Raw genomic sequence first — 26,241 nt, 5'->3', positions numbered from 1 at the left:
GGTCCCATGTGACACAAAGAGGCTTGGGGGATGAGGTTCTGACCCAATTCTGGTTTGCAAGGTCAGGGGAGGTGGGGTGGCAAAAGTGTTCTTTTTCCAAGCAGAGAATTTAAAACAAGAGCACGATATGGGGTGGAATGAGTCACTGGTTGTGTCTCCCACTCTCTTCTGTTCTTTGCTTGCAAGATGTCTGCCATTTCAGAACCAGAAATAACGGTCCAAGAAATGCTTCCTTGCCTATGATCTGACCATTAAACCCCATTCCTTCACAGGGATCTGCCACATGCCTAGCCAATCTCTTGCAAGCCTGTTGTCAGTAGTAGGAAAAAGAAGCTGAACAGATGAATTTGTATCTGTTTTGGGCCTTTTATTAATTTAAAAAATTGCTGCAAGACTTCCAAAATCACAGTAATTTTTGTTTATAAGTGCTTGGTGTAAAAGAAAAACACCAATGGAACAGATTTTGCTACCTAAGTGTCTTCATTTTTAGGATTTTTACCCTACTCTACCTCAGGGCTGTTGACAACAAGGATTTAGCAATAAGAAACAGGGAAAAATTAAAACTATAAAAAAGAAAAGTGATTTGCTGTGTTGTAAAGGCAAATGAATTTATCGTGGCATAAGCAAGAGCCCACCCTGTCTGCATCTGAGAATATGAGTTTTTATTCTCAAAAGAGCATATGCCACAAACACATTCGTTAGTCTTCAGGGTGCCACAATACTTTTTTGTTACTTTGATTGTAGTAGGCTAACAGAACCAACAGCATTCTCAAACCAAACGTAAAATGGTCTTGTAAAAATCCTTTATCGAAGAACCTTTCATTTGCCTTCATTGCAAAGTGGAAACAGCCACTGTCTCTCTGCTGCATACCTTTATTATTAAAAAAATATGGTACCAAAAAGAAACTATTCTTTGTACCACTAGTAGAAGGATGCCAACTTTAAAGTCAGTCAGATCTAAGATGTTTAGGACTTTCCAATTTTTTTAAAAAAGCTATCCTGTAATGGCAAGTGGGCAGCAAGGTTCTAGGATCACAGGCAAGCAGTAGGCAAGAAACAAGCCAGGGCAGAATCCAGGGGTCAAGGCAGGAACTGAAGCTGGGGGCTAGAGATGTCCACAAGAGGGGAAAAGGCATTAGAAAACTGGTGCTAAGCAATTGGCTACTTTTTAGGCCAAAGTACGATCTGCTTAAGAGGAGAAGCAAAGGTTGGGACAACAGCAGGTTTAGATGGGGAACCAAGCATCCCAATCTTTTCCTATAGCCTAGACTAGGTCTTGGGGAAGGCAGTGGCAAGTCTGCCATGAAAACGTTGTGAAAGCAACGTCACCCCAGAGTAAAAAATGACTGGTGCTTGCACAGGGGATTACCTTTACCTTTAAACTAGGTCTAGGTCCTGCAAAGATCTGCAGACTAGTGTTGAGGTTTCCTCCTGAGAGAGGCTAACTTGGGAAGCCTCAGGCTGCCCAGTGTGCACCTCTCCAGGTTTCTGCTCTGTGTCCCTCTGTCTTTCCCATTACTAGGGTCACAGGGGAGACTTTGGAGGTGTAGGAGGTGGCAGGTCATAAGAACATAAGAGAAGCCATGTTGGATCAGGCCAATGGTCCATCCACTCCGTGTCACACAGTGGCCAAAAAACCCAGGTGCCATCAGGAGGTCCATCAGTGGGGCCAGGACACTAGAAGCCTTCCCACTGTTGCCCCACCCAAGCATCAGGAATACCGAGCATCACTTGCCCCAGACAGAAAGTTCAAACAATACACTGTGACTAATAGCCACTGATGGACCTCTGCTCCATATGTTTATCCAATCCCCTCTTGAAGCGTAGTCCTCTCAGGAGGACTAAGGGAACTTCAACAGAAACCTGCTCTTGGAGGGGAGGCATGGGATCCTCCCAGGGAGCTTCTGGAGTGCATAAGCCTTAGATAAAATAAAAACCATGGGAAGGCCTTCTTCTAAGGAATCTTTGCCCCCTGTGCAGGAAGGGCTAGGACAAACCTTGACACCAGCAGCTTGAACTGTGTGATGATAGGATTATAATGAAGAGGTTCAAAGACTGTTACCCTGAGCTCTTGGAGATCTGTTCTTTTGGTTCCCTGGAACAAAAGTGAGTGAAAAGTCTCTGGTTGTATTCTTATAGGAGAATCCTGTACTGGCATCCATTCCTATGTTCGTGCAGATACCTGGTTGAGTATCAGGGCACATCCAAGACACAACTGTCCCCTGGATTTGCAGTTAAGCAGATACAACTTCCCTTGCTGGTTATTTTGCTCCAACGGCAAAGAAGAGGAGAGTTTACTGTGGCCTCAATTTGGCTATTGGCACAATGTAACTGAGCATCAGTTAGTTAAATGTGTGTGGGCAGAAGTATTGCAAATTGGACATGGTAACTGTTCTCTGAGAACTGACTTAATCATTTGTTCCATTTGCTCAGTATATTTCCTGCTCACCCTTCTCTAATAACACAGAAACGAATTAAAAGATACTGATTAAAACACCATAAAAATAACCTCTTGTTAAAATATTCAAAGGGACTTATTTAAAAAACATTATCATTCCCAATACACTTGCTCTTTTTCCAAAGATAATCAAAGATCGACCTCTGCAAGGATCCTGAGGGAGAGAGTTCTACATTGTGCCCCTGCAGAAAAGGTCCTGCTTCTTGTAGACATCCACCAAATCTCAAAGATGACTGCATTTGGCTTGGGCTTCTTCAAATGACCTAAAAGTCTGAAGAGGTTCATATTGGGGAAGATGCTTCTGAAAGTCAGGATCAAAATAGTGTAGGGCTTTAAGCATCAGTACCACTACCTTGAATTGAAAAGGGGCTGTGACTCATGGTTACAGTGAATGCTGTGCAGGTGGAAGTTCAGTCATCAGCACCTCTAGTTAGCAAGTGCAGAGAAAGACCTTTTTCTTTCTGAGACCTTGGAAGGCTGCTGCCAAGACAAGACTGTGTGAGACAGATCAGTGGTTTGATTTGGTTCAAGGCAGGTTCATATTAGCCTGGAAGCAAACTTACCTCAAAAGAAACCAACAATAAAAGGCAAATAAACAGCATATACAGTGAGACAGGGTTGCTTGAACTGCAGGCAATTGAGGCCTACTCTAATAGATGTCTTGTGCCCTCAGTTTCTCTCTAGACCCATCATAAAGCAAACACACCAGCAGTAGATGATGCTATATTTTTGATTTTGTTAGGCATTTCTCTGTCTCCAGTTGAATTCAAAGCACACAAATATAGTTCACTGTGTTGACAAAGCTGGAGCTGAATTCTGAAAGTCCACTGGATAGAGACTGTGGAAGAAAGCTAATGGGAATGAAACAAAGCAGTAGCAGACAGTTCAAAAGTGTAGATGGGGGGAGCCCAAGAAAGCCTCTGAAGTGGAGCATCCCTTCCTCTTAATACTGACATCTTTTATGTCTACAAACTGAAAATGGGCTGTGGCCCAGTGGTAGAGCATCTCTTTGTCATGCAGAAGACCCCAGTTTCAGTCCCCAGCATCTCAAGTTAAAAAGATCCAGTAGTCAGTGATGTGAAATACCTGTGACTCTGGAGAGCGCTGCCAATCCTAGTAGACTGTCCTGACCTTGATGGACAGGTGGTCTGATTAAATGAATAAGGCCGCTACATATGGCCATGCTACTTCAAGTTTGTGCCTCAGTTTGCCCTTTGGATGGCCACAGAATAGCAGAAGCTGCTGGATATAAACATAATTCAGGACATTGCAGCAATTTTGGCATCAGCCCATGCATAGGCCACCACTGTTACACAAAAAGGTTCGGTTCTGAAGGGTGGCTTTTTCGCTAGAGGTCCACTTGAGATATCCTTAGGGTGTGAGACTGCGTTTTGCTGCACATGTGAGGAATTTTGCATCCTGCTGGATGCTTGGCGTGCATGTATGAGAGTGTTGACCCTTCATAGAACATAAGAACATAAGAGAAGCCATGTTGGATCAGGCCAATGGCCCATCCAGTCCAACACTCTGTGTCACACAGTGGCCAAAAAATACACACACACACACACACACACACACACACAGTGGCTAATAGCCACTGATGAAACTCTGATCCATATTTTTATCCAATCCCCTCTTGAAGCTGACTATGCTTGTGGCTGCCACCACCTCTTGTGGCAGTGAATTCCACATGTTAATCACCCTTTGGGTGAAGAAGTACTTCCTTTTATCCATTTTAACCTGACTGCTGAGCAATTTCATTGAATGCCCATGAGTTCTTGTATTGTGAGAAAGGGAGAAAAGGACTTCTTTCTCTACTTTCTCCATCCCATGCATAATCTTGGAGATAGTATCCTGGAAGGCCTGATGCTGAGAGTGGACCAAGAAGGACAGAATAACAGTCATGGGAGTGGGTGGAGAATCCAGTGGGGGCTGTTTAAGAGAAGGGTTGCTAACTTTTAAACTGGTCTCTCTCTGACTGTCCTTTTAATATCAGTTTGATCAGCGGTAGTTATCAGAACATCTGATTTAGCTCCATCCATGAAAAACTTAATATGCAGATTTTTGCATATTAAACTTCTATTAAAGGGACAGGACCTCCCCCCCCCCCCCGCCAGCTGGTCAGCTTTAAGCAGGAGTAAGGCATATGCTCTAAGCAGTGGTGTTTTGGAACACAAGGGGTAGGTCTCACTGAGAGATGCTAGGCACAGATTGTGGTGGAGGGACAAAGCAGCTGGCTGGGACAGCTGGGGGAATTCCTGCTACAGTTGCTGAAGCCCAGGAACAGGTGTCACTGTTTAGGCTACACAGCCGAGAAGCTCCAGAAAGGGAAGACAAAGAACATTTAAAATGCCATCGGGATCCCGAGAACACAACCCATATAACTGCTTGCTTTAAGACTAAATCAGCCGAGGCTCCATTTCTTCTAGTTTGTGGTTGCTCGGATCAAGTACCATGAAGGGTTAAGCTTTTCTTTCTTTCCTAAGAAGTTACTAAATAAGGGAAATGGGTTAAAGACCACAAACTCTCCCCAGGGTCAGTGGGGAGCCCTGGCTGTCCTATAAATCTCTAGCAAAGAGGCCCCTGTGTTGGGCAAAGAAAATCTTCCTCCTCTGCTACTGCCACTGGATGTTGATAGGTCTGGGATGGTGAGAGAGAGAGTCAGTGCACAATCAAGGAAGGTCACTGGCTTAGGGCTCAGTTAGGCTGCAAAACTTGACTGACCTTATGTGGAGCAGTTTAGAAAGACTGGGATGGGAGCTTAGCAGCAAGCAGCAGTGCCCGGATAGGCTGGTGATGGGCATAGCTAGAGTTATATCATTACAAGCAGAAACCAGGAATCCAGGCTTCCTTCTTGCTTTTCTTGCATCTAACCACATTGCCCTTTCAGGTTTGCTTCCAATTGTACAGGGTATGCATTTACAGAACATTTTGTTCACTTTGAATATTTCGTTGCAAATTCAGTGGTTGCATGCACATGGAAATGGAGAAGTGCTGTGTTCATATGCACGTTTTATGTATTGGGCATTTGGATTGCTTATTTATGTTCTTTTGGGGTTTGCGTGTGTGTGCCCATGCATCATTTGTGGTCATTGTCCGTTAAGAAAAGCAAAGGTGTTAGTATGTCTGTTAAGAAAAGCAAAGGCTTTAGTATGTTTTAAATGTTTCCTGAAATCCCGGATTACAGAGGCTTTAGTATGTTTTTAAAGTTTCCTGAAACCTTGGGTGAAAGCTAGGGATGGGCTTTCAGAGCAGGTGAAATGTATTACGCATGTATACATCAATAGATGCCATCAGGGAATCCAGAGTTTAAAGCATCCATTTAGTCTGACATGTTTGTATTTCTTGCTGTGTTGCTCCATTGTTCTCATGAAAAATACATGTACATGCTTGCTTCATACTTTTAAAAATTGGCTGTCTGTTTTGTTTTTAAAACCTTGGAAACTGGAGGAACCTGGTTGCCGACTGAACTTAATTAAATATACTGCTTGAAAATATCTGGCATGAAGCATAACACAGCCTAGATGCTGCTCATCTTTAATCTGCCCTCCTTCAGAATTCATTTTCTGTATATAAGGTGCAGAAAATGAAAAGTATGGCGCTTTCACACATGCTAAATAATGCAGTTTCAATCCACTTCAGTGACCATTTGTGAGGGGATTTTGCCATTTCACACTGCAAAATCCAGTTGCAAAGTGCACTGAAAGTTGATTGAAAGTGCATTATTTAGTATGAGTGAAAGTACCATGTTATGTGGGGCTTGCAGTTGCTACTTCCTCCAGCCTTTTAATTTAAATACAAACTTCACTCTACATATAGACTAGGGTATACATTTTTTTTAAAAATGCCTTGGCTTGTTGATAGCACATTGCTTGTTGGCAATATTGTGGTGTGATTGCCTCTCTTGAGCAGTGTGTAAAGCATCCCCAGTGACTCATCCCACTCCCACTATTATCCCAGATCATGTCCGCCGCACTTTTGATGCTTCTGTGATTTTCTAACCGGGAGAATCCTTCCAAGCTCGAAGGTAGGAATATCCAGGGGTTTCCTCCTCTGCAGTCTGAGATCCTGTGGAGGGACAGGGAAATCAGACACTGATCTCTGGCTTCTCTCCTTGCAACATCTGGTTTGCATTGTGCACTCCTGGCCCCTGGAGCCAAGGGCATCTGCCGCTGAACTAAAATTAGCTCAGGATGTTGATCTAGTTAGCTGGGCTTGGTAACTCCATGCTCCTGGGTGGACTCCAGAGATGAGTCAGTTCTCCTACCCAGCCCTCTGTGCATATTGGATCCAATTCATGTCTTCTGCAGCGATGCTTTCCCAGACCTGCTGTCTTTGCCTTGGTTTGTGCATCTATCAGTCGGTAGATGCGGCTGAAATAAAGACAAGCTTGAGCCACGTCATTCTGTCTCAGTTGTTGTGGGCTGCTAGACTTGCTGCCGGGAGCAGAACTTGGGGTATTACTGAGGGTCTTGCAGCCGAATGCTTCCTTTGTCTGTGGTGACACATGCCTCAGTAACTATTGGCAGGGCTGAGGTGTTTATGTAGGTCAGGAGTTTCCTAGACTCCTACCGTAGTGCTTGTGAGGGGGAAGTTATAGAAGATTTTGTCTTGTGTCTGTTGTTCCAGTGTGGCAGTGTTGAGGCAAGAAGCCATCTTTGGGCTGAGTTAGGATAAGAAAACAGCACTCCCTTGCGCCCTGCCCAAGTGTCCAGCATTCCCCCATAGTCACCAGTTACAGGGCTGATAAAATAATCAGCTAATTCTGGATCCAGAGAGAAGGGGTCTGATTTCTTCCATCCCATCCCTGGGATCCCCTGCTGACATCACAAGCTGCTTTGCTTGTGCACAAACACAGTCTTTGCTTTCCTTCTGTGTGGCAGACTTGTTAACAGAGTTCTTTGTGCATAGGGAGTAGGTCCTAATAGCCTGGGAAAACAAAGAGGCAGAACTCTCTCATCCATGCATAGCCCTGCCACATATCACATTGTAGACAGTTCAAGTATACAAAAATGTCTGGCAGGAACCGGTCCTGGTGCTGGTTGCATAGGCTGGATGTGCATCCTGGGCTGTTTCCACAAGGAGGCTCCACTCATTCTGGGCCTCTTTTCAACAGTGCTGTTCTCTGCAGCATCCATATAACATTATCCTCTATTCATCCAGTTTCCACGTTTCCCCCCTTTTTGCTGTGAACTTTCCCAAACCTGTTTCAGTATGCCGTTTTTAGAAAACTTTTGTATGGTGTATGGATGTGAAGGGGTACATTTTTTCAGGTGCTGCCCACACTGCCATTTTCTTTTCTCTGTCCTTGCACTGGCCTTTAAATCTCCAGCCCTTTTGAGTGCAGAGTTATAAGAGGAAAGGGTTGCTTGTTTCTGCTTATAGATCTGCAAGCGAAAATGGTAAGAGTTACTTTTTTAAAGGAAGCTGAGAATGAGTACATTGTTACAATAGATGATTATAATGTTTATATAGAGTCACTGCCTGTTTTTGAAGCCTTCTGGTGTTGGAGGGGGAATTGGCAGACTCAGAGGGCTGAGGTAACAAAAATGAGGCGGGAACTTGAGTGTGGATGCTCTGTTGTCACTGGGAATCTCTGCATCTGAAGCAGCAATGAAAGTGACGCAGAATTTTCTCACTGTAGAAGGGAGCTCAGTTTGCAGGATGCAGTCATATAAATGCAGCATTAGCTTCTGCACTAGGCTAACTTCTTGACAAGCCCTCCTGGCTCTTCCATGAGGCTTCTGTGCTGTTGCCTCCATGGCCACACCCCAGCTGCCATGTTCTCTCCTCTCACATGAGCCTTCTGTATTTTCCCCATTAACTCGCCCTTCCTGCTTGCCTCCTCCCCTCCCACCACATCTGCCCTCTTGTTTCTGCTGCTCTTTCCTCAGCTGCCTGAATACACACCCTTTATTTGCCTCACTTTCTGGAGTAGTGGAGGAAAAGCAAGGGTAAACACTGTCAAGCCAGAACTTTGGCTGTTAGGAGAATTGTTAGTATGGGCTCAAATGCTTATAAACGTTATGAAATCAAATAGACTTGTTTGCAGTACTCTCCATCCTCCTTGCTAGCCTCTAATTTTTAACTCCCAGTACTGGACCCTGCAAAGTCATCTTTCCTTTATGCATCTGCTCCAGCCCCTGGAGCGATTTAGGTCTTTACTGAAGTCCATAGAGGAGCCTGAAATCTATGTTTTTGAGTAGCTGGGAAATCTGATTGTCCAGATAGAAATTGTAAAATTCCAGGATATTTAACTGGAATAGTTTACATTACTAGCTATGCTGCAATTTCTGCAAATTGCATTTTGAAATCATTAAGGTTTAGAAAGTCAGTGAATTTGTGCTTCTTTTTACTCTCCCCAAGAAGAGTTGGTTTTTATACCCCACTTTTCTCTTCCTTAAGGAGTCTCAAAGTGGCTTACAATTGCCTTCCTTTCCTCTCCTCTTACCTTGTGAGGTAAGTGGGACTGAAAGGGTTCTGAGTGAACAGTGATTGGCCCAAGGTCACCCAGTAGGCTTCATGAGGAGGAGTGGGAAATCAAACCTGGTTCTCCAGATTAGAGTTGACCGCTCTGCAAATTTCTGCAAATTACATTTTGGGGTTGAGCAGGTGCGAGCAAAGAATATATTTGAAGAATATATTTACCTTTCTGTTACCACATGGATTCCCTAGAATGAGCAACAGAGAAAGAAACAGACATGTAATCTACTGGGAACCTCTCTGGTACATGTTTTGTTGAAATACAGGAGGACTCGGGAACTAGAGCAATTCCTGAAGGGGTTCTGCCCCATTATCTTTTAGTGGGTAAGCTCATTAGTTGCCATCTTTGAACTCCTAGGGTTCATCCTCTGTCAAAGGAATTGCCCACTTACCTCAATTTATGTATGCAGGAAAAGGCACCAAAAATTGTGTTGGATCCTATGCAAATTCTACCACTTCACAAAGCAAAACTGGAAGCTTTTTGTCCTTTTAAGGAACCTTCCTCCTGCTGAGATGTTTCTTCCTCCAAAAGAAGGGCCACAAATTGGAGGAAGGCTCCTTGAATTCATGTCAGGGTGTGCAGTATTTCATACTTAGTGCTAGTGTCCAGTGTCAGTCCTGTTACTTCTAAAACAAGGTAGTCTCCAGCAACAGGTAGCCAGTCGAAGCTTTGAATGCTACGGGGAGGGGGAGGGAGAAGTGGAAATTGGAAGGGGGTTTAAAACAGCGTCACTTTGACTGTAGGTGTTTGAACCATTCTGCAAAATCTACAGGTTTCCACTGCTGTGGGCATTTGAAACATCCCCCAAAGCAGTTTCTGAGTTTTGATCCAGCCAATCTAGTTTAATTTAAACAAGGGGGAATGGCAGTTTCATTGAATAATGGAAAAAGCAGTTGAAGATGTATGGCTGTTTGGCAGGGATCCTTTTATCTTTTAATTTACAGGAGTGTACAGCTGGAACAAAAACTGCCTTCACCGTTTTAAAAAAATTAAGTATGTTATAGCTTGTCATCATTCCAAATAACAAATGCTGAGTGTTGGTTTTCAAACCCAAACGTCAGGGAAAGCGCTAAGTAGAAGCACGAGGCAAGAGAGAGGCCTGTTGATAATAAAAGGACTGGGAAAACAAGTCTACAGGCTATTATTTGTGTTTGCTGATCTGTGAGATGCCTGGGAAGAGAAGGAATCTGCCATTTGGCTATATTCTGCTTCACAAATAATGTTTTCTGAATGTTCAATGATATTGATTGGCTGAATTGACTTTTTCTCATTATATAAGAGGTTTTAATTGCTTAACATTTGAGAAAAGGGAAGCCCGCCTTTAAATGCCTACGCCAAAGTCAGTCTTTCTCTGCTACTCAGTCCCTCTAGACACAGATATTTTGGTACACCAGAGTAAAAGTCCAAATGGCACCCAGCCATGGTATTAAAAACTGATAATATGCTACCCTTGGGTACTCTACAAACTTGCTGACTTATCCTGCTGTGGCTACAACTTTACATGTAATACGTTCCCTGTGTATCCCAAGCATGCTTTCTTCCCCAACCAGTGAAGTTGGGAACCCTTTTTTGTAATTCAATACTTTTAAACACTCCGATTAAAGTTTGGAATGCTACAAAGGGCAATGGAAGTTGGGTTAAAAAAACTGGCCCTGGATGTCTGTTTCTCCTTTCCTCTGAGGACTTACCTTCAGCATCTTCTGTTCCCAATGCTACATGCCTTATCCCCAAACCCTGTCCCTGTTGTCAATCCCACACTCTCCTGCACCTCTTTCCCCTTATCCGGATATGTTCATTTGGGAGAAATAATCATTCATTCTCAGACTGATTGCTTTGCTGGCTGATTTGCTGACATCAAGTTGCCTAATGCAGAATGACTGCCGGTGGAAGGAAGCCAGGATGACCAGCAGCTCACTGGCCAGTGCATTTTTAAAAATAAATTTCTTGTTATATGGGTGTGTGTGCTGTGCCCAGAACCCAGAATTCTGTCCCCAGTTGTTGAGGAGGAAATGAGGTCTAGTAGACTCAAAGTGACTGGCGGAGGTTTGCCACAGATAGTCCTTGATGCATTATTCATTCTCATTGTTGCATCCTTCAGTGGGCCTTTTTCATATGTCTCATTTCCCCTGATTATGAAAGGATGGCAGAGCTACTGCATGTAGCACACTGGCAGACCAGGGAGGGGGGAAAAGCATCACAGCCATCTTTGACTTAACAAATACTGTGCCCTAAGGGACTGCTATTTCCCAAGGATCTGTGAGCTTCCTCGTTATGCGTAATCACCTGGCAAGTTAAGAGTCCTTGAGTTGAACAATCCAAGTTCAGATCATTTTAGGCAGATTTCAGGGAGAGACCTCCCACAAAGAAAGCTTACTGTAGAGGGGAGGAATTAATGCTAAATGTATTAGATCGCATATATATGACTCAGGTGTCCCTTGGTCATGTTACAGTATGACCAAGAGATGCAGAGGGAGAGTGGAAAGAAGAAGACTGCAGATTTATACCCCGCCCTTCTCTCTGAATCAGAGACTCAGAGCATCTTACAATCTCCTATATCTTCTCCCCCCACAACAGACACCCTGTGTGGTGGGTGGGGCTGAGAGGGCTCTTACAGCAGCTGCCCTTTCAAGGACAACTCTGCAATAGCTATGAATGACCCAAGGCCATTCCACCAGCTGTAATTGGAGGAGTGGGGAATCAAACCTGGTTCTCCCAGATAAGAGTCCACACACTTTACCACTTCACCAAACTGGCTCACTATATCAAACTGGAAAGCAAGGGTTCTTTCTAAACTTTGATTGTAATGGCTCTGCCATGGCTGGGGATGAGAGGCGTAGAGTTTCCAGATCTGTGTTGAAAAATACCTGGAGACTTTCAGGGGTGAATCTGGGAGAGGGTGGGGTTTGGGAAAGTGTGGGACCTCAGCATGGTACAGTGCCATAGCAGCCTTCAAAGCAGCCATTTTCACCAGGGGTGATGATCTCTGCCAGCTGGAGATCAGTTGCAAAAGTGGGAGATCTCCAGACCCCACCTGGAGGCTGGCAACCCTAGCAGGGATGTGGGAATGCTTTCCCACCTTCTTTTCTTGCAGCAGAGGCCTTGGTCTTAAAGGAAGAAAACATTCTCATTTTGTTGTGGTGACTGAAGCTGTATCTCATCTGGGCTTAAATAGATGAGGAGGGAACTATCTCTCTCTTGCCCCACCTGGTTTGAGTCTTGGTGAACGGCTTTCACCACAACTGGCGACAAGGACTCCACCTGGCAACAGGGTTCCGGTTTCTCTGGCTTGGGTTGCTTGGTGAACGGAAAGAGAAAGAAGCCTCTTCTCGCCCAACCCAGCTACCAGATCTGCTGCTGGCTGGTTGGCTGGCAAAACCCTCTGCCCACCAGCCTACCATGCCAAGCCACAGTGGAGGAGGGCCCACTACTAACAGGTGACTGTCAGGAGCTGTTGCAGAGGGCCTGGGACCTCCCCCTCATTTGCTGATTCCCATTTAATGTGTGCTGGTAAATAAGAAGGTCTTTTGTTGTTGTTTACATTGTGGGTTTTCTACCCTTATCATCAGGGATCACAGCCATATGAGTTAGGGCTGCCAACCTCCAGGTGGGGCCTGGAGATCTCCCACTTTTACAGCTGATCTCCTGCTGGCAAAGATCAGCTCCCCTGGAGAAAATGGCTGCTTTGGAGGGTGGACTCTATGGCATTGTACCATGCTGAGCCTCCTCACCGCCCCCCTCCCGGATCCACTCCCAAAGTCTCCAGGTATTTTCCAACACAGCAATCCTAAAATGGATCTTGTTCTTGGGCATTGAGAGTGCTCTTTGTTGGCTGTTGAAATGGTTTCTTAACTTGTGCAGGGAGTCTTAACTTAGCTCCCAAAGACCAGAGGAGATTCAGTGGCTTAAGAGAGAAAAGTTTCCACATCAATTATCTCAATGCATCCTTCTGACCTTAAAAAGTATGAAACTCTGGCTGAGGCCCCAGAATACACGAACTCAGCTCCCAGAATGCACTGGGTGGGGTACCCTGTGTGTGGCGGTATTGTTACAGCAGCGGGAACTTGTGTTCTTATTTCCAGCGGCAGAACTGCTGTAATTTAGTGGCTACAATAACCTTGGCAGATGTTGTTCTGGTTGCTAGGGAAACGTTTCCTTTGTTGTAGCCCACGAGCCACCGCGTGAAATTTATTGTTTTATTTAGTTTTAGGCTCCTGACAAGCAGGTTGTGGTTGTGGTGGGAGGAGTGTAGGATTATAGCCTGGAAAGGAGGAGTCATCACTTTAGCCCTAGAGAAGCAGGGATGTGTAGGCAGAGCAAACCCCAGGGTTTAGGTTGGGCCTGCTTTTATGTCCTGCACTCCTTTTCAATACCAGCTCAGAGAATAGGGATTCTGTGCTAGAGACCTCAATACAACCCACAAACCCAAACCCATCTGTTAGGAGGAGGGTGGAAAGTGTGAGACATTTATATATGTTTTACTTAATTTTCAGGTTGTTGATACAGTTTGCACAGTTGCATAATGAGGTATTTTTAAAATTTAGAGTGTTCCCCCCCTCTTATTTTCATAGAATTATAGAGTTGGAAGGGACCTCCAGGGTCATCTAGCCCAACTCCCTGCACAATGCAGGGAATTCACAAATACCTTCCTCAACACCCCCAGTTACCCCTGCTTCATTCCCAACAATAGCAAATAAAAACTAACTTAGCACTAATGCAACCTTTCCTGTCCTCCCTCTCACGATCTGCCTTAGTTCACAGAATCAGCATTGCTGTCAGATTGTCATCTAGCCTCTGTTTGAAACCTCCAAAGAAGGGGAGCCCACCACCTCCCAAGGAAGCCTGCTCTGCTGAGGAACTGCTCTAACTATCATGACGTTCTTCCTAGAAAACTCTTTTGATTTAATTTCAACCCATTGGTTCTGGTCCAACCTTTTGGAGCAACAGAAAACAACTCTGTATCATCCTCTATGTGACAGTCCTTCAAGTACTTGAAGATGTTTATCATATCATTTCTCTGTTGTCTCCTCTCCAGGCTAAACATATCGAGCTCCTTCAGCCTTTCCTCATTGAACCTGGTCTCCAGACTCCTCACTATTCTCTGTTGTCCTCCTCTGGACACTTTCCAGTTTGTCTATATCTTTCTTAAATGGTGGTTCCCAAAACTGAACACAATACTCTAGGTGAGGACTAGGCAGAGCAGAGCAAAGTGATGGCATCACTTTGCATGATCTGGACACTGTACTTCTTTTGATACAGCCCAAAAGCATTTGCTGTTTTAGCTACTTCATCACACTGCTGACTCATGTTCAGTGTATGGTCCACTAAGACCCCAAGATCCTTTTCACACATACTACTACCAAGACAAGTCTCTCCCTCCTACCTAAATGCAGAACTTTGCATTTATCCCCATTAAAATTCATTGTATTTGTGTTAGCGTGGTTTTCCAGTCTGTCAAGATCATCTTGTATCCTGACTGTCTTCTACTGTATTTGCTACCTCTCCAATTTAGTATCATCTGCAGATTTAATAAGCATTCCCTTTATTCCTTCATCCAAATAATTTATAAAGATGCTGAACAAAACAGGCTCCAGGACAGATCCCTGAAGCACTCCACTTATCACTCCTCTCCAAGAGGATAAGGAACCATTCACAAGCACCCTTTGGGTGCAATCTATCAAGCCTGCCTTGGCGGGGAGGGCGGGGTATAAATAAAAATTTATTATTATTATTATTATTATTATAGTTACAGATCCACCTAATAGGATCCAAACCACATTTTACCAACTTGTCAACAAGAATATTATGTGGAACCTTATCAGCCATACTGAAATCAAGATAACTATGTCTATAGCATTCCCTGATCCAGCAAGGTAGTAACTTTCAAAAAAAGATCTATGATTAGTCTTACATGACTTGTTGTTGAGAAACCCATGTTGGCTGATAGTGATCACAGCCATCCTTTCTAAATGCTGAAGGAGCATGACTGTTTGATGATTTGTTCTAAAATTTTCCAGGTATAGACATCAAGCTGACAGGTTGGTAGTTACCTGGATCCTCCTTTTCCCCCTTTCTGAAGATGGAGACAACATTTGCTCACCTCCAAACTTCCAGCACCTCACCAAGAATTCTCAGAAATAATGGCCAGAGGCTCAGAAATTGCATTCACAAGTTCTTTTAGTACTCTTGGTTGCAATTCATCTGGCCCTGAGGACTTAGTTTCACTTAAAGAAACTGGTGTTTATGTATTACCCTTGTGCCAGTCCTAGGTTCAGCTCCCTTCCCTAATCATGTGTTGTTTTTGCCATGGTGAGCATTGTTTCCCTCAAGAGAAGACTGAGGAAAAGTAGGAATTGAGCAATTCTGCCCTTTCTTCATCACCTGTTACAATTTCACTTTCCTGTCCCTGCAATGGGCCTGCCATTTCCTTACTCTTTTTCTTATTTTAAACATAAGAGAAGTACCCTTTTTTGTTTTTAGCATCTCTTGCTAGCCTAAACTCATACTGAGCTCTAGCTTTTCTAACTCTCTCTCTACAACCACTGGTTATTTGTTTATGTTCATATTTGGTTATAGGGTTGCCAGGTTCGACTCAAGAAATATCTGAGGACTTTGGGGGTGGAGCCAGGAGTAAGGGTGTGACAAGCATAACGGAACTTGGAAGGGAGTTCTGACAGTCACATTTTAAGGGACCACATGCCTTTTAAATGCCTTCCTTTCATTTGGAAATAATGGATAGAGGCACCTTCTTTTGGGACTCGTAGAATTGGACTCCCTGATCCAATTTTTTTGAAACTTGGGGAGTGTTTTGAGGAGAGATACCACAATGCTGAAACTTTGGTGCTTCTGTCTCAAAAAGCAGCCCCCCCCCAGAGCCCCTAATACCCACAGATGAATTCTCCATTATACCCTATGGGAATTGGTCTCCCTCCCCCCTTTTCTGATAACCCTGAAGTGGGGGGAGGGCTTCCAAACCAGGTGATTCCCTGCCCAAACTGGAGATTGGCAACCCTATTTGGTTTTAAGGACCTCCTTCCATTTTCTAAATGAGTCTTTAGCTTGAAGTGTATCAATTGCATGCAGAGAAGGAGGACTTCCCATCATTTCTCATTCCATTGTCTTCTCCCTGCCCTTTCTCCCTCCTGCTGTTTGAAATTATAAATGTAACTTCTTCAGAGCAAGGCCCTGCCTGCCTTTATCTTACTTTGTGAAGCAATGGTTGCACAGAGTGTACTATAGAGTTAGATTCAAGTCCAGTAGCACCTTAGAGACCAGCAAGATTTTTTTTGGGGGGGGGGGGGCGGTTGGTGGTATAAGTGTTCAAGAGTCAAACCTTCCTTCATCAGACTGTCCAGTAAGCCTGATGTCTCTGCTGGGGAAAAAGGAAAGACCCACATCGTCCTCTGGACACTTGAAACTCTTAGGCAGTGAGAAAAAAATGGTTCTCTGAGGGCCTAACTACAGGATACACATTCCCGTGGTCAGGTTGGGAAGTTCCTGGAGATTTTAGGCTGGCTATAGAAAGGGAAAGAACATTAGCAGGCTGTATTGCCATAGAATCCACCCTGCAAGCAACCATTTTCTCCAGAGGACCTGATTTCTGTTGTCTGGAGGTCATCTGTCAAACTGAGAGATCTCCAGGCCCCTCCTGGAGGTTGGCAACCATTGCCTGTGCTTCTTGGTTTCATGTGAAGTGGGGGCTTAAGCCTTCCCCCCCCTCATGCCATTTTCCTGATCCAAAATGGTCTTGGTGAGCTGGTATGTGCCCCCTTGGGGAAACTTAGTTGGTGCCCATCAGTATCCCCAAGGGGACAAATAACAGCTCCCTGGGGCTATATCAGGTCAGGAAAATAGCATGAGATGAAGGCAGGCTTAATTTCCACTCCCTAGGAGTCACGGTCCTGAACTGGATTGGTGATGCCTGGGAAGCTCCTAGACCACATCTGTCGACGCAGCAATGTACTTGGGAAAAACATGTTTCATATGGTTTGGATCTATATGATGTCAAACTTTGTCTTCCAGGCTGAAATCTACTGATTTAATGAATAAAGCTCCAGTCGCCTAGGGCTTGTGTACGGATGATTGCTTTTCAGAGATGCAGAAGAGGTGTATTTGATCGCAAAACACGAATCTTCCCTTCCCCTCCCCACAGATTCCTGGAACACAGCCTATGATGCGCATGCACACTTCCCACAAAAGCCTAGAATGACTTTTTGAAACTGGTATTAAAGGATTTTTTAAATTACAAAGCTCCCCAATCCCCTCATTACATTGGTACAGTTGACGCAGCCCTGATTTGCAGCAAATGCCACAGTAGAGCGAAGGGAGAAATCTGTTGTGCAGAAATTGTCTGTACATTTAATGAAGCTGTCCACCCACATGATATGTATAAGTCTCGTCAGGGCCAGGCCTGGAAAAAGCATTCCGGGTTACTTGCAGTTTCTCTGCACTGATTCAGCCTTCATACTAAGCATTCTCTGTAACAGCTGTTGGTACAGGTTTGGTTTTCAAGGGTACTGCTCTTTCTTATGAAGAAAACTAAATTGCAAAGGCTACCCTGGATATCTCCTCACTTTGAGAAAGAGGACCCAGCCCTAGTATGGGAACCAGGGTTTTTGTGGCTCCGGCATCTGTGTCTATGGGAGTGGTTGTGTGGTGCTAAAATTCTCCCTCCTGTACTTACTTATCTGTGATCCCAGGGCCCTGACCTTGTCTCGTTTTGTTGAGAAGACTCACTGAAGCATGTGTGTACAAGAAGGGGGTTGGGATTGAAAAGCCTAGAAAGAAAATAGCAAAATGGGATCTAAGTTAAGGACTGAAGGGGGAAGGGGTTCAGGAAACCTGGGGCAGGGGAGCGCAGAGAGGGAGAGAGAGCTCTGGGCTGCCAATCCCCAGTTGGGTTAAACCAGAAATAGACAGGCTTTGGTGTTAATGTGACACTGGAAAAATCTAAGTAAAATGGTTTAAAATAACCACCACTATTTACTATAATTCATTAAAGAGAAATATACCACCACATACATGTACAACATTCACAATAAAGTATCGTACAAAATACAATTCAGTGGCAGTTTATACCTATTTACAATAGCTACCATTCTGGAATTCCATACTGACTCACTCTTTAAAAGTTTTACAGCCCAAATTTGTACAAAGGGAGCTCAAACAAGCACTTTTTCTTGCTCTCAGTATTCATATCGGTATCTAAGCTCCAGTCGTCTCTTTAAGTAAAGTCCGTTCCTTATAGAGTGATGAGGAGTGCTAGTGAGCAGATAAGAGAATCCACGGAATATAAACAACAGGAGAGAAAGAGAACTTGTCCTTCTGGAACTTAAAGATGGTTTTGTATGCCTTTGTCAGCTCGATCCCTCATAGTAATAGAAATATTCTTCTTGTAGCTGTAGAGAGACACCATTCATGGATGACCTTCAGATGATCTCCATCCAGCTCCCTTTGAAGTCACAAACTTGCTCCTGGCTTCACTCCAAAAGTGCCCAGATATTTCCTGTGTTGGACCTGGCAACCCTAGCTCTGGGACAGGGTTAGGGTTGCCAGGTCTGACTCAAAAAATATCTGGGGGCTTTGGGGGTGGAGCCAGGAGCAAGGGTGTGACAAGCACAACTGAACTCCAAAGAGAGTTCTTGCCATCACATTTAAAGGGCTGCATGCCTTTGAAATGCCTTCCCTTTGTCTGGGAATAATAAGGGCACGTTCTTTTGGGGCTCATAGAACTGGACCCCCTGGTCCAATCTTTTTGAAATTTGAGGGTGTTTTGAGGAGAGGCACCGGATGCTATGCTGAAAATCTGGTGCATCTACCTCAAAAAACAGCTGCCCCCTCCAGCCCCAGATACTCACAGATAAATTCTCCATTATACCCTATGGGAATCAGTCTCGATAGAGTATAATGGAGTGCCCAGCAGACATATCTCTCTCCCCCCCTGGTAACCCTGAAATGGGAGGGAGGGTCTCCAAACTTGGGGATCCCCTGCTCCCAACTGGGGATTGGCAACCTTAGGCAGGGTTGATGAGACTTATTTTAATGGCTCTGGAAATGGCTGTTAGAGTTAGGATGAGTCCTTTTTTCTCCCAGTCTTTCTGCAGAGCTAATTGCAGTTAGTCCTATTAGCACTAATGGGTCTGAAGACAGGGCTTTTCTTTCCACACCCAGTGGGGAGTAGGTAGCATTTGTTGCTGTTGCTCTTCAGCTCTAAAAAGTGAAGTGAGGATCAGACAAAGTATGAATTAATGATGCTTATGGGAGGTTCCTGCCTGCTGGGAGGTAAATAACCCGACTGACTGAGTGCGGCAACAAAACGGGAGAAAAATCTGACAAGATCTTGACTCCAGTTTTAAGCAGGGTGAAGCAACTTGTCTCATGAGATTGGGATACTGAGATTCCACAGACAGGGGGACAACAGGATGCAAACTTGCCAGAAACAAGCAAACTTCTGATACTCAGACTCTGTGAGAGTTGCCAGTTCCAGGTTTGGAAATACCTGAAGATTTGAGGGTGAAGCCTGGGATTCAGTTAGGGTATAATGCCATGCAGTACAACTTCCAAAGCAGCCAATTAAATAAGCATTTGAATAAATAATAAATATGCAATTTATGTAGTCTGGAAATCAGTTGTAATTTTGGAAGCTCTACAACTCCCACCTGGAGGTTGGCAACCCTCAGTCCTACAGCTCTGTCTGTCTTTCTTTCTCCCCCCACCCCCAGAAGTCCTTACTTGCACTTTCTTAGTCCACCCCCAGGACTGTTATCTCCTCCCTTCTCAGGAGCAAGGGGTATTATATGAAACCTCCATCTACTAAATCAAAGTATTGGCCCATCTAGCTTAATGCTCTCTACTCTGACTGATAGTAAGTCTGCAAGCTCTCTGGCAGAGAAAGGTCAACACAGACTAACCGAGATTCTTTTAATTCAGCATGCTGGAGATTAAAGCTGGAACCTGCTTTGTGCAAAGCACATACCCTACCACTGAACCACAGCCCTGCCTCTTTACCTCGTGTCTCATTCTCTTCCATAACTCATGCGTGCCTGTTGAATTAAAGGTTGCTATTAATACGCTTGAGACAGAATAGCGCAGAATGAGTCCAGCTATAGTATTAACACTACAGCATCATTTAATGTTCTTTGTAGTGTACGAGCATCTGACGTACATAATTATCCTTACAGTTGCCCAGTAAGATAGATCATTATTATAGCATAGGTAATGCTGAAGCTGAGCGAGAGTGTGGTTTGCCACCCAGGGACTTTCTAGCAGAGGCAGAACCTGAGGTTTACAGTGCTGTCTTGTGCATGCTTACCTGGGTGAAAGGCCCACTGATCACAACGGGACCTGATTCTGAGTAACATGCATCAGATTGCTTGGTTTACAGTGTGATCCTAAACTGAATTACAGCCTTCTAAATGTTTAACCAGTTGTTTTAGAATGACATAACTCTGCTTGGGACTGCACTGTTAACAAGAAAAATTAGATTTCTGTATTTAGAAGAGATTGCACAAACTGGTTTTTGCATGCATATTTCGGGGGGTTGTACCATTCTGAAATACTTCTGACTTTTGTGTGCCCACCTATACCTCCTAGCTTGTCAGCATTTAGCAGAAACTGCCCATGAGTTTAGATATGATTGCAGAAGTAATGCATGAAAAGCCATACAGCCAAAGGCATTAAAAGCAAATGAGCACCTAGGGGTCTGGTGCGGGGCTCTGATCAGCCCATCTCAGGAAGCACTATAGGGGAACTGAAAAGAACTTTAAAGGGATTGTTTGGCTCCAAGGAGAGTCAGCTGAGAAGGTGGGAAAGTACCCAATCATAGGAAAAACTGAATGGTGCTTAAAGCTTTTATGTAATCCCAGGGGTACCTGCTGAAATTAAACAAAAGGCATTTTTTTTCATGCAGCATATTGATTTGTGGAACAGACTGTCATGGAGTCATTGAAGGCCTACAGTATAAATTAGCTAAGAAAAAAAAGAGAGAGAAATAACTGAACAAGTTTAATGGGGGATAAAGGTATCAGTAGCTGTTAGCGAGGTCAGGGAGGGCAATTTCCGGCTCAGATCCTCTTTCTAAGCATTAGATTCCTGGAATTTGTGAGTGAGGAACAGGCTGGGGCACAATTAGTGCATTGCTGAGTGTGTCTTCTGCAGCATCCAGAATTGCTTTTGCTGGCCACAAGCTGTTGGGTGAGATGGACTCTTAATTTGACCCAATCAGAAAGGGAGGTTCTTGCATTCTTAATTGATACCATTCCAGAGCCGTTCTCCATAACTTTCCTCCTGGAGGCAAGCAGGTAAAGAGTGCCAGCCCAGCTAGCTCCCTGCAGATTCCCACCTTTGCACTAACTGCTGGGATCGCATCTTTTCCCAGTGAGTGTACAAACAGTGCAGCATTTCCAGCAACACTGCACAAAATGTTGGCGCGGTGACACTTCTCCATTAAATATTAATGGGATTGGGGCTGGCACCATCCGCAGCAAAAGGGTATAAATTGCCAAACTCCTTTTTCCTCCACCTTCCAGTGTGGACAGCGTCAGCCTGTTGCTTGGCCTGCGAGCCACTCTACTCTGTTTCTAGCCCTGGGTCTGTGTGGGGAGGTTAGTCGACAGCAATGGGCTTGCTCTGGGGTAAAAGATGCAGGAAGTGCTCTGTCGGCTGTCCACCTACTTATGCAGGTAATGGGGCACTGTTCCTTTAAGAGGCTGCATGTGTGAGCATGTCAGAGATGAAAGGGATGAGGTGCAAGGGGTGTAAATGTGGAGGCTGTTCCTGGGAAGGAGCAGTGCATTCCCAATTTGGCAATGCTCACCACCCTTTTTCTCTCTGCTCCAATCACACTTCTGACTGGATTGAGAGCCAAGGCATTCGGATAACTGTGTTCCTCCAGGGGTTAAATCTGCCAGTGGCACTTCTCCCTTTGCTCGCCGTGCCGCTGGAGTCTTGCCTGCTCTGTGGCTGCATGTGCTGTGGCGAAATTCCCAGTTGCTGCTCTGGAAACCAATTGTGCCAGTGAAGAATGTGCCGGCTCAGCGAATCCGTCAGGAGAGTGTGAGAAGGGAGAGGGGGAGAGAGAGAGTGCGAGCACGAGAAACTGAGCCCAAAGCAACCTCTCTCTATCTGTTTCATCTCCATCCCTTGCCGCCTTACAAGATCTCCTTGACTCTCCCGTTTGCAGACATCAAGTGGAACAGGGAGGACGCGATGTCCAACAGCAAGGAATGGGCCACGCTCAGCCCGGAAGAGTTCACCCAGCTGCAGAAGTACATTGATTGTAAGTTGTTTTTCCTTCTCACTCTGCTGCTCTAGTTTGGTCCCATCGCCCTGCGGGGAGGAAGAACTGGTAGGAATGACCATGGTGAGAGGAAAGCTTGCAATATAAAAGGGGACTCCCTATCTGCAACTGAAGGTCACTCTGGGACACAAGCCCCTAAATCTGGTATATCAACCTATCCTGTGTCATTGAGCTATGTGGGATTGAGAAGGGGGAACCAGCCATCCCTGTGCCAGTCCAAGAGAGGCTTGCAGGGTTATCAAAGGGTCCATTAGTCTTGAAGATCACCCACCACCACCCCAGCATGGTGATAACTGACTTGGTGTGGCATGTGGGAGACCAAAGCCACGGTGGGTAACCACAGGAAGTATGGGGGAAGGTAGTTTGTAAAGGAGTTTTTGGGGAGAAGACTTTGGATTCTGCTGAGCTTGGCAAGGTCAGGAGGGCTCTAGATCTCTGCTTCTCTTGGACTGAAATTCTTGGCCCACCATTCCTAGCTGATGCATAGGCAAACATGAAATTTCATTGTGCCCCACTCCCATGATCAGGCCTGTCAAAATCCTCACGCCCTGCGGTTTGTTGTCTTGCTGCAGCTTCCCATTGTCCATTTCCGAATCAGGAACAGCCCTTGGAGCTCTGATTGCCAGCCTCCCCCACTCTTCTGCCTCCTGCATCCTACAGGCATGGCACTTGCCAGGGTTCCTGGACTGCATCATTTTCTCTGGTTTCTTTGCCCTGCAGACACCAACAAGAAAGTGCAGGATGTACTTCAGGAATTCTACGGAGAGGGTACCTTGTCCAGGCACTTGCAGGGAGATGTGAGTAGGCTCTTTTCCTCCCACCTCATCCTCAAATCACTTACCTCGCCAGGTTGGAGAGCAGTGAATCTCTCATTCCAGGAAAGGAATTTGCCTCAAATTTTTATGCACACAAGGTGATCTTGCAAATGTACCTTCTGTTCCACTCCCGTGTACCACTTCCCATCTCAGCCACTCTGGGACCAGAATATCCAGCACGCTCTTTCCATCTCTTTTGCTTCCTGCTTGGTCAGTCGAGACTTCCCTTCTGCTTCCTTTCCTATGTCCTGTGACAACCCAAAACTGCCCTGTGGCTTCACCCACTCCAAGTGCTTCTTCCTGCCCGATCTTAGTTTCTGACTGTCAGTTTCCTGCTCATCCTGTGTGTCAACTCCTCCCCATCCAATCACCACTCTTGTTATAGTTCATTTATCCCCATTAGATTGGGCAGAAAGAGGGAACTTTTCCTCTGTCAGCTCTGTCAGTCAGTCACAGAAGTTAACTGTGGTGTTAGCCAAATCGATAGTCTGCCAACTTGGTTTTGCAATAGACTGCGCTAATAGTTCTAGCTGCATTTACCTTTGTTCCTCCTCTCCATCCCTTTCTCTGTTTCCTCCTCCACCGATGATGTCGTTGCCAGTCAATAGACTTTGAAGGTTTCAAGCTCTTCTTAAAAACCTACTTGGAGGCAGAGGAGATCTCCGATGAACTTTGCCGCCACCTTTTCATGTCCTTCCAGACAACTGCTGGGCAGGACACAACAGAACCAACAACAGAGTCTGGTAAGGAGACTGGCATGATTTCATCTTGCAGAGGGATGCAGGGAATTCTCCCGTCCTCCGTGAAATTAAAATATATATATATATATCTGTGCTTGCAAACTGGGCCAGAATGCAATACTAATCATCCTTGAGCTCAATCCACACTTGGCATCAGAAGCAGCAGTGAAATAATCTGGACATTTATTTGGAATTTGAAGTTATTGGCATGGGGTGCATACAAATTGGGGGGGGGGGGGCTAAGTTCTTTAGTCACTGTTTCCTCAAACCTCTCTCTGCTTTTCAGCCCATGGTTTTGTTTGCGTCAATGATGTCTCCTGTTACTTCTCGCTGCTGGAAGGTGGGAGGCCAGAGGACAAGCTTGAATGTAAGTATTGCAAAAGAGCCAAGAGGGAAAAGCAGTATGAGACCTGAGTTCCAATCCTGCCCTGTTTTGCATGGGGGGGGTGTGTGTCAAATGTTAACAGGGAGAAATCTGTCCTTGGCACTTCCTCAGTAGAGCCATCACTCCATTCTCGTCTTGCTACAGTTAGAACATCCTTGTCAGGGCATCAGTGACCAGTTCATTCTGTACGCAGAATCTTGCAATATAAAAGCCTCCTTTACAGCTATGTTTTCCCCCCATAGGACATAGCTGTGCCATGAAGGAATGAAGGCTTTTGTGTTGAGTGTTAAGCAGGGGGTCTGATGACCTCTAATCCAGAATCCCTCATTTTTCTTACCCTTCCTTCTTCTCCCACAGTCACCTTCAAGCTCTATGACAAAGATGGCAACGGCCTGCTCGACAGTTCAGTGAGTAGCCCAAGACATTCAGTAGCTATAGGTTAACCCTTTGGGATTGCAGCCTGTCGGTTTGGTTCTTTCTCTTCCCCATCGTTCAGACAAGTCTATCCCTGCCTCTTCCAGTCTTACAATGCTATGTCTCGGGAATGGGTTCTTTTAATTCCAAGGCTGGGACAAGTAGAAAATGGAGATGGCATCCTGCCCAGGCACGCACACACACAGAGAGGCAGGAACTAGTGGAAATGTTTTTCTTCACAATAAGACTGTACAAGAGAACATCCAAGCATGCCTTACGGGTCAGATTTGTCTCTCCACTTCTGCTCTTGGTGGTGCCCCAGTGGTACTGCCTGACAATCAAGCTGGATGTGACAGCATGGCCACTACAAAGCCCCCGCCATCATTTTAAAGTCAAGAAAAAGAAGAAGAACTGCAGATTTATACCCCACTCTTCTCTCTGAATCAGAGGCTCAGAGCGGCTTACAATCTCCTATATCTTCTCCTCCCACAACAGATACCCTGTGAGGTGGGTGAGGTTGAGAGGGCTCTCACAGCAGCTGCCCTTTCAAGGACAACTCCTGCAATAGCTATTGCTGACCCAAGGTCATTCCAGCAGCTGCAAGTGGAGGAGTGGGGAATCAAACCTGGTTCTCCCGGATAAGAGTCTGCATGCTTAACCACTATACCAAACTGGCTCTCCTTTCTGTGGAAACAGCCTAACAGAAAACATGGATAGTTCTGTCCTGCGTGTCAAATGTCCTTTTCAAACTGCTACATTAATGGAAAGGGCAGAAGCAGGAAGGGCTGGAATCCCAAAAATGTGGCAAGGCCGCAGCATGGTGCTCTTGAGAGCTGGTTTGGTTAAGAACACAGACTCTAATTTGGGAGAACTGGGTTTGATTCCCCACTCCATCACATGCAACTGCTAGGTGACCTTGGGTCAGTTACAAGTTCTCTCAAAGCTGTTCCCTCAAGAGCAATTTTTGAAAGAGCTCTCTCAGCCCCACCTACCTCACAGGGTGTCTGTTGTGGGGAGAGGAAGGGAAGGAGATTGTAAGCCACTCTGAGATTCCGAGTGAAGGGCAGGATATAAATCCAATCTCCTTATTCCTCTATTCTTCCCTGTTCCTTTTCAATTGCTGAAAAAGCCATGGGTAGAAGTGCAACTGTTTCAGTACTTGATAAGGCACTTTCGGGGGTGGGGGTGGGGACGGAGATCTCCTCAACCTGCCATTGTGTCCTTTCAGCATTTTCAAATGACTTTAAAATGGTGGCAATGAGGACACTGTAATGTATGGTGTGGTCCTGAGCTGCTGTCTTCCCCTCTGTTTTATGTTCATGAGGACTCCCCACTCTTAACTGCCCCTTTCCCACGAGTCCTCTTTCTTGGTAACCTGCCCTGATTTCTGGCTCGCAGCCTAAGTGGTCTCAGCTTGGCTAGGATTCCAGCCCTTCTTGCTTCCACCCTTTCCATTAATGTAGTTTTGAAAAGGGCATTTGACACGCAGGACGGAACCATCCATGTTTTCTTTTAGGCTGTTTCCACAGAAAGGTTTTGCTCCAATATCTTGTCTAAACTCAGGCACATCTTTTCCTGAGTATCCATGTGACATTGTCTTCTATTCATTCTGTTTCTGTGTATTTGCCCTCCTTTGTTGTGATTTCTTTTT

At 45.1% G+C, this 26,241-nt stretch overlaps 1 protein-coding gene across 3 annotated transcripts in view; it reads left to right on the top strand.

The window, feature by feature from the left end:
• Positions 1-26,241, top strand: part of DGKA (diacylglycerol kinase alpha) — a 56,796-nt gene that overhangs the window by 11,349 nt on the left and 19,206 nt on the right. The window contains exons 2-6 of one of the 3 annotated variants that reach the window (XM_060253345.1): positions 22,120-22,215; positions 22,957-23,033; positions 23,653-23,794; positions 24,078-24,158; positions 24,534-24,583. In XM_060253345.1, coding sequence (XP_060109328.1) covers positions 22,146-22,215; positions 22,957-23,033; positions 23,653-23,794; positions 24,078-24,158; positions 24,534-24,583 — 420 coding nt within the window. In that variant the 5' untranslated portion in view covers positions 22,120-22,145. Of the gene's footprint in view, positions 1-21,720; positions 22,216-22,956; positions 23,034-23,652; positions 23,795-24,077; positions 24,159-24,533; positions 24,584-26,241 lie in introns of those variants that run through there. The other 2 variants (XM_060253346.1, XM_060253347.1) reach the window with 2 other exon arrangements.

Source organism: Heteronotia binoei, chromosome 13 (assembly GCF_032191835.1).
Source record: "Heteronotia binoei isolate CCM8104 ecotype False Entrance Well chromosome 13, APGP_CSIRO_Hbin_v1, whole genome shotgun sequence".
Lineage (NCBI taxonomy): Eukaryota > Metazoa > Chordata > Lepidosauria > Squamata > Gekkonidae > Heteronotia > Heteronotia binoei.
Note: the sequence above shows the minus strand (reverse complement) of the source record. Positions and strands in the feature narration are given on the sequence as shown.